At 41.9% G+C, this 13,744-nt stretch overlaps 1 protein-coding gene across 2 annotated transcripts in view; it reads right to left on the bottom strand.

The window, feature by feature from the left end:
- The window catches only part of XPO5 (exportin 5), a 2,857,558-nt gene that overhangs the window by 1,024,974 nt on the left and 1,818,840 nt on the right, over positions 1–13,744 (bottom strand). For both annotated transcript variants that reach the window (XM_044060355.1, XM_044060360.1), the window contains exon 22: positions 2,347–2,483. In XM_044060355.1, coding sequence (XP_043916290.1) covers positions 2,347–2,483 — 137 coding nt within the window. The remainder of the gene's footprint in view (positions 1–2,346; positions 2,484–13,744) is intronic.

Here is a 13,744-nt window from a genome sequence, read left to right as displayed (position 1 = left end):
CACATATTTATTTTCCAGGTGAATAGATTGTGAATGTATCAATTTCTAGGATGCAAGGCAGAACACCAATTTCTTCCTCTTTTCACCTTTATGCTGTCTACTTCCTGAGACAATACACAAAGCTGATGGGGGTCTTAATCTGATGGCCATGTGGATACACTTTTAATGGAGTTTAGCCTGGAAATGCTGGACTTACAAAAATGGCCAAGACTGAGATCAAACATACATGGGTGGAAGAAAAGAACTACTGGGATTTGCAGACACAACTAAGTAGTCAAAACTTTACTTCACAGTGCAAGTCAGCACGGGGAGCAACACAGATGAATTTGTATTTTACAAAATGAAAGTCCAAATACTGAAAGGCAGTGAAGACTTATTCACCCATCCTGGTTCTATAAGGATGGCTTTTGATTTTATTTCCTAAGTAGACTGGTCAGCAGACCTTTCTGATCCACAACCTGGACCACTAAGCCAAGACAAAACATGTACTACATCAACTAACAGTTTTGAACATGAATACATCAAGGAAATATCAAAGAACAAGTGCTACATTACAATGTTGACATGTGCAAGTAAGTAATGCATTTACATCAGTCACAGAGACATGGTTTAAACCTTTGCTGTTAAATCTAAACTGATGACAATGTAATGAGCTAATTTCAGAAATGGGTTAACATGTTGCACCTGACTTAACCATTACCTTTGAAGCAAGTACAGACAGATTACATTTAGTTTAGATTTAGAGTTCTAATGTATTCTGTTTCCTCAGGTCTGCAGGAAAATGTCTTCAGGTAGCTGGTCCAAGTTTACAAAATGCTCTTTCAACTACAGAAGATTTATAATAGGTCTATAGTCTGTTACAGATTACCTGAAGTCATCCCAAAGGTCAAGCATATCTTATATTTTGTGTCTTTCGGCTTTTCCCGGTTAGGGGTCGCCACAGCGGAACTCCAGTTCACTAATGACTGGCAGTAGGTTTTTACATGCTGGCTTGCCGGGCCTAACGCACAACCTTCAACAAAGGAACGCTCATTCACACATGTCGACACACAGAAGACGCTCTGAGAATTGAACGGACGTCTAACTGTGAGGCGACATCGCTATCGCAGCACCACCACCGCAGTGAGTCAAGCATATGTTATATAATAGCACATATTTTTAAATACACACACTGGGAAAGTCTGATTTTAAATAACTGCACTCATTATACTACAGTAGCCCTGCTTTGTAATGGGAGCCAACTGAAGAGTTCCATCAGGACACAGTGTTGTGCATGTTACCAGCTAGGACAAATCCACAGATTTTATTAACTAGTATTCTGTACCTTATACACACACACACATATATACACATACCAAGCTCTAGCATAAGCAGATTGCTAGGCATGGAGCAATGAGCAGTGGGAGAGAAAAATGTGACATTTTATAGCACAGTTTTAGTTGTGTGAGCATTTTATTCACTACTTTGTCCGTAAGCTGGGCAAATGTTAGTGACAGGTCTAAAGGAAACAAGACAGAGATTGCTGTTGGTATCACCAATTAAAATAGGTGTTATGTGCAGTTTCTGTGCTGTGACATTACACTGACTGATAATCTACTATGGTATGCCCAGCTACATAGGTTGGCAAAGCTGTACTGAACCTTTTGTTGGAGATCAGTGGCTGTACAGTTTGACTTCAAACAACAAAACATCAGCATGCATACCAGAGATTTGGAAGACTGCAGTTGAGACAGTTTACTGATGCATAATAATGGGGGTCCAATGACTGAGACTTGTGAAACCCATTTATTTAGAAAGCTGACAGGACATTACTGGAGTACACCTGAAATGGTCTTTTTTATTTTTTAGTAATTCTGGAGCCAAAGTAGTATAGAAAATTCAAAGTTAAGTTTACTGAGTTTTTGGAGAAGCAGTGTATGGTTGACAGTTTCATAGACTCTGGTAATGTCAATGAACAATTGTTCTGCCAGCTTGCAGATGTTCATTTTATTGAACGTGGTGTCTGTGGCTATGTATAATGCAGTCATGGAGCTGAATATAACATTGCAGGACCCACGCTGTTAATCCAAAGTAGACCATATTTTATGTGCTCAAACGATTGCTTGTGCAGTAGTAGTAGTTTCTCATGCACTTTAGTTACCAGGCATAGATCTGCAATAGGTCCAGGTAGGTAGAGATGCCCTAAGGAGAAGTCTTGGTGAGTGAAGCAAAAACAAAAAAGGCTGCAGATTACACATCAAAATTTCATGATTTGATATCAAAACAAAAAATGAGTAAAAACTATCTTGCATTTTGCAGTAAAGTTCATTAAACAAGACATTAAACAAATTAAAATAAAAAGGATATGAAGTATGGGACGAAGTCTGTAATCAGGGATGTTTTCCAGGTTCACAAAAGCAGAATTTATCAGCTTCTCAGACAGACCGTCAGTGGCATAAAAATCTCTCTGCAGAGAATGACCTGCATTCCCAAGGATATGGAAACTAGGGAATAAAATAAACAGTTACTGAGGCTATAAATAAACAGTATGAAGTGTATACTTAAACATTTACAATGATGGTGACATATTCCACAAGTATTGAATTTGCTTAGAAAGTTTTTGATAGGTAAAATAATCTGGTCAGTGGTTTACTAAAGCACAAATGGCAATAACGACATTTTAGTTAAACATTATTTAGAAGCACATGACAGTGCAAACATTCAGAAATGTAGCAGTCACAAAGGTGAAATGCAACAGAGCAGTTGTATGGTTCTAATTATTTATTCATGCAAAAATGGGTTTTACCAAGTAACTTCCACATTTACTGATGACAACTGATTGGATTCAGACAGCTCAAACTGCCAGAAGTCATCAAAAACAAATACTGAACCTCAACCCTTAGAAAGCCTGTCTAGTTGTTTCACAGCTACACTGCCCAGAGAGAATGTAAGCCCTCACCCAAGATTAATATAGACTTCTTTTGGCTGTTCCCGTTAGGGGTCGCCACAGCGGATCAACTGTTTTCATTTCTTCCTGTCCTCTGCATCTTGCTCTGTCACACCAACCACCTGCATGTTCTCTCTCACCACATCCATAAACCTTATCTTAGGCCTTCCTCTTTTCCTGTTACCTGGCAGCTTCATCCTTAGCATCTTTTTCCCAATATACTTACTCTGCATTCCTCCTCGGCACACGTCCAAACCAACATAATCTTGCCTCTCTGGCTTCGTCTCCAAACCTTCCAACCTGGGCTGACCCTCTAACATACTTATTCCTAATCCTGTCCATCCTCGTCACACCCAGTGCAAATCTTAACACCTTCAACTCTGCCACATTAAGCTCTGACTCCTGCCTTTTTGTCAATGCCACTGTCTCCAACCCATATAACATAGCTGGTCTCAGTACCCTCTTGCACACCTTCCCTTTCACTCTTACTGGTACTCATCTGTCACAAATCACTCCTGACACTCTTCTCCACCCACTCCATCCTGCCTGTACTCTGTTCTTCACCTCTCTTCCACACTCACCATTACTCTGAACTGTTGATCCCAAGTATTTACACTCATCCACCTTTGCCACCTCTACTTCCTGCATCTTCACTATTCTTCTATCCTTCCTCTCATTCACACACACATATATTCTCTGTCTTAGTCATGCTGACTTTTATTCCTCTTCTCTCTAGAGCATATCTCCACCTCTCCGGGGTCTCCTCCATCTGTTCCTACTCTCACTACAGATCACAATGTCATCTGCAAACATCATAGTCCACATTGACTCCTGTCTAATCTCGTCTATCAACCTGTCCATCACCACTGCAAATAAGAAAGGGCTCAGAGCTGATCCCTTGATGTAATCCCACCTCCACCTTGAACGCATCCGTCACTCCCATCGCAGACCTAACTGCTGTCACACTACCCTTGTACATATCCTGTACCACTCTTACATACTTCTCTGACACTCAGGACTTCCTCATACAATACCACAACTCCACTCTAGGCACCCTGACATATGCTTTCTCAAGTCCACAAAGACACAACGCAACTCCTTCCTTCTCTGTAGTTCATCAACACACTCAGAGCAAACATCGCATCTGTAGTGCTCTTTCCTGGCATGAAACCATACTGTTGATCACTAGTCATTACCTCCCTTCTTAACCTAGCTTCCACTACTCTTTCCCATAACTTCATGCTGACACTGATCAATTTAATCCCTCTGTAGTTACTACAGCTCTGCACATCACCCTTATTCTTAAAAATCGGTACCAAAACACTTTCTCCATTCCTCAGGCATCCTCTCACTTTCCAAGATTTCATTAAACAATCTAGTTAAAAACTCCACTGTCATTTCACCTAAACACCTCCATGCTTCCACAGGTATGTCATCTGGACCAATAGCCTTTCCATTCTTCATCCTCCTCATAGATATCCTTACTTCCTCCTTGCTAATCCAATGCACTTCATGATTCACTATCCGCACATCATCCAACCTTCTCTCCCTCTCATTCTCTTTATTCATCAGCCCCTCAAAGTACTCTTTCCATCTGCTCAACACACTCTCCTCGCGTGTGAGTACATTTCCCTCATTATCCTTTATCACCCTTACCTGCTGCACATCTTTACTAGCTCGGTCCCTCTGTCTAGCCAATCGGTACAGGTCCTTTTCTCCCTGCTTAGTGTCCAACCTTTCATACAACTCTTCATACGCCATATCCTTAGCCTTCGCCACCTCTCTCTTTGCCATGCACCTCATTTCCTTACACTCGTCTACTTTCTTCATCTCTCTGACAATCCCACTTCTTCTTCGCCAACCTCTTTCTCTGTATACTCTCCTGTACTTCTTCATTCCACCACCAGGTCTCCTTGTCCTCCTTCCTCTTTCCAGATGTCTCACCAAGCACCTTTCTAACCATCTCTCTTACTAGCTCTGCTGTAGTTACCCAGCTATTTGGTAACTCTTCACTGACACCCAGTGCCTGTCTTAACGCTACTCCGAACTCCACCTCACAATTACCCTTTTACAATTTCCACCATTTGATCCTTGGTGCTGCCCTCACACTCATCCTCCTCTTTTTGATCACCAATGTCATCCTACAAACCACCATCCTATGCTGCCTAACTACACTTTCCCCTGCCACCACTTTACAGTCTCCAATCTCCTTCAGACTGGCCCTTCTACTTAAGATTTAATCCACCTGTGTGCATCTTCCTCCACTCTTGCATGTCACCCTATGCTCCTCACCAAAGATTACTATACTAAACACAATTCAAGTATACCACCAGTAGTATTTATTTTTGATGTGAAGTGGGAACCAAGCTCAACTAAATGCTCCAGCTTCTGCACAAGGCATCAAGTAACATTAGGTCTATTTGTTTTCTCTTTTCTCCTTTCTCCTGCCCATAAGATCTCAACATTAAACAAACAAACAAAAAACTGTAAGCTAAGCTTTTCAAGTTCTTACTAGTTATATTCTGACCAAAATACTGAACAGTGAAATAAATCACTACAGCAGTAACTGTCAGTTTTTCTGACAACTACCCACATGTTATTAAGAACCTGAAAATGTTTTCCAATCTTTGCTTCTAATTTAATATACCAAAACTTTACTGTTATCTTTAAGTAGTAATGTAATATCTTGCACAATGCAATCAAAAACCTTTTACTACTATTTATGTTTTAGCATTAGATGACTTAAGGTTGGACAGCTCAACTTCAGGTAGCTCTTAAATGTTTTAATAGACAATAACAGCAGACTAGAGTTTAAAATCATCAGCATCAATAACTGAAAAATATTAAAAGCCCTTATTAAATGAACACAATAGTGTTGCGAATGAAAGCAATCTCAGTGAAATATGTTAGGAAGTTGGAAATAAAAATATACCTCTGCAACCAAGAAATGAAGACACATTTGACTAAAAACATTCAGAAATGTAAGACTACATATAGATACAGTAGCAATGATCTTCTAATGCATCCAGCAAAAAAAGATGCTGGACTTCTGTTAGTTTCTGGAAATATGCAGGTTCCTGCAATCTTCCAGCAGTGTAGTTCAGAACAGCACGAAGCTCCTTCAAGGAACTTTTCTAGTTCACTGAAGAAATATGAAGTGCACTGCCCCGGAGTCTCATGTCAGTGAATATTACTACCGAACACTCAGACAATGGCAGCAGTTAAGAGGAAAAAAATCAGGAAAATGAGCTTTAAGTATGACTTCCCCCACTGTAACCACACAGTCTGTTAGGCACCTTCTAAAAAGGAACATGCATAACTACCATAGGTTTATACTAGGCTGCTTATTAGAAAAATCATTTGTAGCCTAGCCTCAAGAATACAATTAGAACCCTCCTATACTAGTAAAGTACAATTGTGTACACTTACCATAAATGTAGATGTTCGAGTGTATTCACTGTTGCAGTCATTATATTTGGGTAATCTGCTTGGAGGTTGCCCCTCAGTCGGCCTGACTAACAAAGTCTTGGGTCCTGCGTCAGTTGCTGTCCCTTCTTCCATGACGTCAGGGGTATAAAACATGCAGCCGACATCATATCATCAGTTTTTCTTGGCGCAGATGTCAGGTGCCCCCCCAATGGGGAGCAAATAAACAAAATCACAAAGTTATACCTCCAACAAAAAACAAATACACCAAAAAGGCTTTTAAGCACAGTAAAGGAAAGTAGAGGTATAGCCAGAAGTTAGGGGGCTGGAGGGAGGGTAACCAGGACTACAACAGTGAATACACTCGAACATCTACATTTATGGTAAGTGCACACAACTGTACTATGTTCTTCGTGTTTCACTGTTGCAGTCATTACATTTGGGTAGATTCCCAAAGCTATGGTTGGGGAGGAGGAGTTTATATAGCATTAGGGCCAGCTATAAGGTTCTGCAAGACAGCAGTGGCAAAGCCAGCTCTAGATTTAGAGAAAATTGGCAAATTATAATGCTTGGTGAAAGTATGTACAGAACTCCAGGTAGCAGCTTCTAGGATGTCCCTGGTAGGAACACCTCTGAGAAAGGCTGCAGAAGTAGATGCTGCCCTGGTGGAGTGAGATCCGATCCCCTGGGGGATAGGTTTTCTATGATGCTTATAGCAAAAATGAATGCAATAGCTTATCCACTTAGAAATGGTTTGTTTTGAAATAGCCTTCCCCTCTGCCCCAGCAGCAAATGCTACCAGCAGTTGTTCAGATTTCCGTCTAGGTTTAGTCCTGTCCAAGTAAAATCGAAGTTGTCTGTGCACATCCAAGGAATACAGAATCTGTTCCCCTTTCTTCGGTGGATTGGGAAAGAAGGTTGGCAAATGAATGGACTGATTAACAGCAACACTGGATACCACCTTGGGCATGAAGGATGGATTGGTCCTAAGTGACACCCTGTCCGCATGAAAGATGATGAAAGGCTCCACTACCATAAGGGCCTGTAATTCAGATACCCATTCATTGGGCACAAAACCTGAGGTGAGGCTATGATTGAACAAGGTACTTGGGTGGGGTGCCAGTTCATTCCGTAGTTCATGTAGAACGCAGTCTGGGATGTTAGCAGGTCCCATGGATGTTGTGTTCTTAGCTTTGGAGTGTGTGTTTTTTTACCTGTGCAGCCGTGATTACAGGTACTTTGCATTCTTCCAGTATAGAGATGGGTTTAGGGGATGAGAGAGGGGTAAAGTTAGCACTGAACCTATCTGCCAGGATGTTGGCAATATCAATTGGTTCCGTATATTTAGTGCCATTGTGCTGTAACTCAGAGCAGATCAGAGTATTACCATTGAGATTCTTGACATAGCTATAGAATGCTTTGTGGTTGTCTTTAGAATCAGCGGCGATTTTGTTTTTGTAACTAGCATTGGAGGATTTTATGAGGGATCTCAGCTTCTTACTGAGGCTGACAATGGAGTTCCTCCAGTCGTGGGATTTTACTCTCTCTTGCAACAGTTTTTTTCTTCTGTTGTAGAGTTTGTTTATAGCAGGGGACCACCAGATTGGCTTCTTTTTTTTTTTTTTGGAGGCTAGCATCTTGGTTCTGTTAGGGATTGCACGATCCATGCACTCGTGTAAGTGCTTATAAAGTGCAATTGTATAGGATTCAGCAGTCATATCTTTATTGTCCTTCAGCATGGGTTTCGTGAAGTTTGCCACTTCTGTCTTAAGAAGCGCGAAGTTGGCTTTGGAGAAATTTTTTATGGTGGTTTCCCTGGGGGTGGGGGTGGGGGGTGGGGGGGGGATGTGGATGTCTAGGATGATTTGCTTGTGGTCAGATATGACCAACAAGGAATTGACCTCTGGTGTGGAACACCGGTTGCCCATACTGGTAATGACCAGGTCTGGGATATTGCTGCCCATGGTGGGGGTGTGGATAAAGTTGATCCAAGGCACTGGAATTTATAAATTCCAGAAAACGTTGAGCACAAGAGTTGCAGTCCTGTTTCCCTCCCACCCTCCCCCTTTTTCTTTTTTTCTCTTTCTTGGGGCCTCATACTTATTGGGGGCAAGAAAAACTGATGTAATGGTGTCGGCTGCCTCATTTTATAGCCCTGACGACCTGACATTAGCCTCAGTCACCTGACGCAGGAGGGAAATCCTTTACTCTGGGATTTGGGGCGGCCAAGGGCTACCCAGCAGGGATAACCCCACAAGTGATGACTGCAACAATGAATACACTTGAACATCTCATTTATGGTAAGTGTACACCAACTATACTTTGAGGATTGTACATGTGAATGTCCTTTTATGGCTGGCATTGCCAGCACATACGTATGACGTCCCATGTACTTGGCAGTAGCTAAAAGCTGTTGTATGTTGGCCTGACATGTAGTCGCTTGGGCGGAGGACTTCCCATATGTACAGAATACTGCAACACAGAAGAGAAGGGCATCTATGGCTATAGTAAGATTTTACACAACTATTCTTTCCGCTTGGTTAAAGGAGCTGCCTGTTTCAGAACATGTGAAATATGACCTCCTGGGATGTACCTTTCTTTGGACCAATTGTTGAGCAGTGTTGAAGAAACTGGAGAACAAGGCTAAATTCAAGCAGATCAAAGATGTCTTACAGGTACAGTGACATAGATTTAGTGGGAATTATACTGCAAAACCCTGGTCCTTTCCTTTCAACCCAGGCAAAAAGGGAGGAGGGGATCAAAAGTGTCAGACAACAAAAACAACAGATGAGATGGCAAGCTGACAAAGAAACAGGGCCTGACCTCATTGCACCAGTAGGGAGGAGATATGACTCAGCTTAGCACCTACATGTTACCCAAGTCTCAGCCCAACCCGTCCCTACTTCTTCAAAACTAGGAGGAAGATATCCTTGTTAAAGGAATGAGCAAACGTATCTTTTTGTCTATGCCTTGCAACCTGGCAGTTTTTGCGCCATTTTCTGAGTCACTTTCCAGTAACTGAAGAAAGTATCTCCGATGCATTATCTGTTGTTGTGACTGCTCTCTTAGCCTCTCTGTTAGCCAGTCAGTATTCCTTCTTTGCTTGGTTAGTCATTTTTGTACCCCATTTCTTTCTTCATTCTCTCCTCCATAGTTCACCTTTTAGCAGACTTGTTCAACCAGTGCTCAAGTTGTTCTATTAAAATTCACTTTGCTGCCAATTCTGCTTCTCAGGTCAGTAATCATTCTTCCTTGGTTTCACGGCATATATGCAAAAAAGTCTTCCTTTCCACATCATCTTATAAAGACCCTGCTCTTCCAAGAGACTTTAATTTTGTTCTTGAAAAAATAGCTTTTACCCCATTTGAACCTGTAGCAAAAATGGATCTTAAGTAGGTGTCACGGAAGATGCTTTTTCTAGTTGTCATCTCTTCAGCTACAAAGATTTTAGAACTTCATGCTTTCTCTTTTGGGTCATCATATCACATCCTCCACATAAATAGGGTAGTATTTAGGACCAGGCATTCGTCCATTCCTAAGATGCCTTTACGAACTTGACCTCAACCAGCCCTTTCATTTTTAATCTCCCATTATTTTTCCATGCTGGTAAGCCGCGGTGGTGCAGCGGTAGCATTGTCGCCTCACAGCAAGAGGTTCTCCCGTTCGATTCTCGGCTGGAGCACATTCTGTGTGCAGTCTGCATGTCCTCCCTGCAGTCGAGTAGCATTCGAAAGACATGTGTGAATGGGTGTGCCTTCGTTGAAGGTTGTGCGTCGTGCTGGCACCTTGGCACCGTAAAAATCTACTGCCAATCATTAGCGGACCCCTCACCGGGAAAAGCCAAAAGAAAAACTATTCAAGCGAATGAGAGTTCCAGTTGACTAGGCCTGGATGTCTGCAAACTGGTATGCTTTTCTTAACATTTAAAGTCTTTAAGACAACCTGAACAACTTTGTTTCTTATGTAGCTAGTAGATCAGGTAAATAAAGATGACCAACTTCACACTCTCCAGGCAGTTGTCTGACTATTAATATTTGTTATGATTCTAGTAACAAATCTTTGCCATTCAGGGCTTTATGCACACTCAACAAGGTCTGTAGCAGTGTCTGCAGCCTTTTCTCAAAAATGTATCCCTGGATGATATATGAACTGCAGTGTCATGGTCTTCCTTTCCTATCTTTGCTAAATACTGTAAGTTTGATATCTGTCAAGGACAACTCTTTCTGCCACTGTCTTGAGGAGGTATTTGTCATGAGACCACCCAGTCCTGTTCTGCTGGAACTCTAACATATTCAAGTCACTGGGACCATAGTTAGGTCCTTATCCCACTATGCCACCAGAGCTGACTGTACATCTAAGCTGAAATGAAATTATCTAAGCAGAGTTTTTGCTTACTGTATCCATACTTTGGTATAGGAAATACTGACTCATAGTACCAAACTTAATATATGAATGAGGTTGCAATGGAATTAGTACCTAGTCAGCATGTGGTCCACAAATAATTCAGAGTACATGTCAAAACTTTCTACTGTTGACCTGGGGAGATGTCATGAAAAAGGTAAACAAAAATAATTTGACTTCCCGATGCAGTGGAATTCCACTTGAAGATATGTCATGGAAAGCTTACTTAGACATACTTTGTCTTCTTTCCATCTCAGCGCCCCTCCCTAAGTAATCATGGTAGCCAGATGGAAGTGAAAGATCTGCTTCAGAAAGATTTAGGCCTTCCTGATGCTGTACCCAGTGTTTAATGGCTCTGGTGAATATAGGGCATCTTTCAGCCCTTAATGTGCATGTTCTGTCCCTTCCACTTTCATCCCTTGTCATTTCCCAGTCCTATTCTTCATGGGTTGTTGAAATGCAGAGATGTAGTGAAAGTCTTTTATTCAAAGCAGGGAAAAATAGTTCTATTCCTGATTTTTCTTGATCCCCAACTATGCTGCCTTATAAAGACTTTTCACAAACTTGTCCCAGTTTAACAAAATTATGGTGTTAAAAAGTTTGATGCTGTTTTCATGCTCTGTTTGCTGATGAAAAGCAATTTCTCTATCACCCTACAGATGAACGTCTACATGCTAAGAAATGTAGTATCATATTCTTTGATAAGCATGCACAGCCATGTAGATTACCCTCCCCATTGACCCATATAGATAAGCTCCCCCCCCCAAATTCCCTCAGTCATCAGGGACCAGAGCAATTTCTTAGACCATGAGCTGTCCTTTGACTAGCATGTATTAAATTATGTTAAGAAGTCCTGTTTAGACAGGGTATAATCTTCTAGGTCAAATGAAGTTGTTATCCATTTCTATTTCAATCTTGCCAAATGCTTCTTTCAATCCAGATTTTTGCCTTCGCTACAGATCCTGCAACAGTCCAGTCCTCAATGACCACCTACACATTCGTAAAACAAATCTCAGCATAAACAACCTGTCAAAGAGGGTTAACTTTCACCGTAACATGAACAAGACCTGTTGGAGAGCAAGACTGCTCTCAAACCATTCCCTTCTGTGAAATAAACTTATAGTAGCTGCTTGATCCTCTTCACATGCATCCTGGATGTTTTAAAAGGAAGTTGCAGATTTTCTCCTGGCCTGGCAACTCAAAACCTCATTGAATGGGGAAGAAATTAGTTGGCAGATGTTCTTCGTATTTCACTGTTGCAGTCATTACATTTGGGTAATCTGCTTGCAGGTTGCCCTCAGTCGGCCTGATTAACAAAGTCTTGGGTGCTGCGTCGGTTGCTGTCCCTTCTTCCATGACATCAGGTTGTCAAGGGTATAAAACATGCAGCCAACATCATTACATCAGTCTTTCTTACTGTGTGGTGCCCGAAGCAGAAGCAATTTGCAAGTGCCGGTCGGCAGACTCCTGAAATTGTTGTTTGAGTTTCAGAACCAAAGTCTTCAACTTAAAGCTAAGTACCCTGTTGGAGAAACTTTTTCTTGCTCCTTACCGATATGCTAAATTTAACCAACGAACTATTAAGTGTCGGTATATTTTTGCTTCGAAATATTTTGTCTCAAGATTTAACTACCCTGAAACGTCCTCGGTTAGCAATCTGACTACCGGAGTTAATAAAAAATGCAAGGAAAAAGACAAGACAGACCGTCGAGGTCCAAAACCGATGACAAAGCTTCTAAGCCAGTCGCCGCTACTCAGTGAGGTGCTTTTGCAACCCCTGATACCCGCTACTTTTGAGTCGCAGGCCTCTACCAAGACTCATTCAGAGTCCGGTATGCCACGAGATTCGCAAAGTATTGAACCGGCGAATGTCCCTCCCTTGGATGGGTCCAGAGCCGCTGAGCAGGCACCGGCTTCTGAGGGTGTTTTCAGGCCTCAACATTTTTACATTAAACTGACGCCAGCAACAAAAACAAGGTCAGAGACAACTTCCATGTCTAAAAAACTGACGCATGAGCCACGTGCTCAGGCCCATATGCCTAAAAAACAGATAATCAAAATGGCTGAGGATTTAATTACCTTGATCTGGGGTTTCCAACCCCCCCCCCCCCCCCCGCTAAGAGGCCTAGGGAAGACACTGATTATGAATCTTCAGATCAGGTTTCCATTCCTTCTGATTCCTCTTCTGATCAGGAATTTTCTATTCCACCCTATGAGGATTCTGATGCAGAGGAATCCATCCCATCTGCATCTCCTCCTGAGGATTACTCTTTCGGAAAGACTTTGCATACTTTAAGGGAACATTTTCGCTGGGAGAGTCAGGACTTCTCTGAATCAAAAAAAGAGGCTTAGGGATTTCCTCCTTCTTCCTCAGCATAGGCCTTTGGCAATACCACCTGGGTTAGACATTGATGATGTGTTCTCGGAATCAAGCATGGCTCCTGATTCCCTGCCTCCGGCTCCTAGTAAGCCAGAGAGATATAACAGGGTTCCTGACTCCCACAAATTTCTTTTGAAAAATCCTGCTGCTGATCCTGAGACTATTTCTCAGGGTCCCAAGGGTGTTAAGGCTTCTACAGCCAAAAATCCTACCCCTTCTGATAGAGATTCCAGGGCTCTGGATAGATGGGGTAAGGTGGTTTATACATCTGCAACCTTGGCAATCAGGGCTTTAAACTGCCAGTTTCATATGCTTAAATATCAACAGCATGTTATGGGCTTACTGAAATAGAAAATTATGTTGATTTCTGATTGTGTGGAAAATAATGAGTTATAGGATTTATTGCATTCAGCAGAACAGGTTGGAAAGCATACTTTGCAATCTGGTTTTGATTTCTTGGAGGCCTCTTGTAGGGCTGCTGTTACTGGATCTGTGATTAGAAGGCATGCCTGGCTCAAGGAGCAAAATCTGCCTGATCATGTTAAAGCTAAATTGTTGGATGCCCCTTTGCAGCATGATACTCTGTGTGGTAATAAGGCAGAAGAGGTTTT

Source organism: Protopterus annectens, chromosome 1.part0 (assembly GCF_019279795.1).
Source record: "Protopterus annectens isolate FY-2018-M chromosome 1.part0, PAN1.0, whole genome shotgun sequence".
Lineage (NCBI taxonomy): Eukaryota > Metazoa > Chordata > Ceratodontiformes > Protopteridae > Protopterus > Protopterus annectens.
The sequence above is the reverse complement of the archived record's forward strand: the minus strand, read 5'-3'. Positions and strand labels throughout refer to the sequence as shown.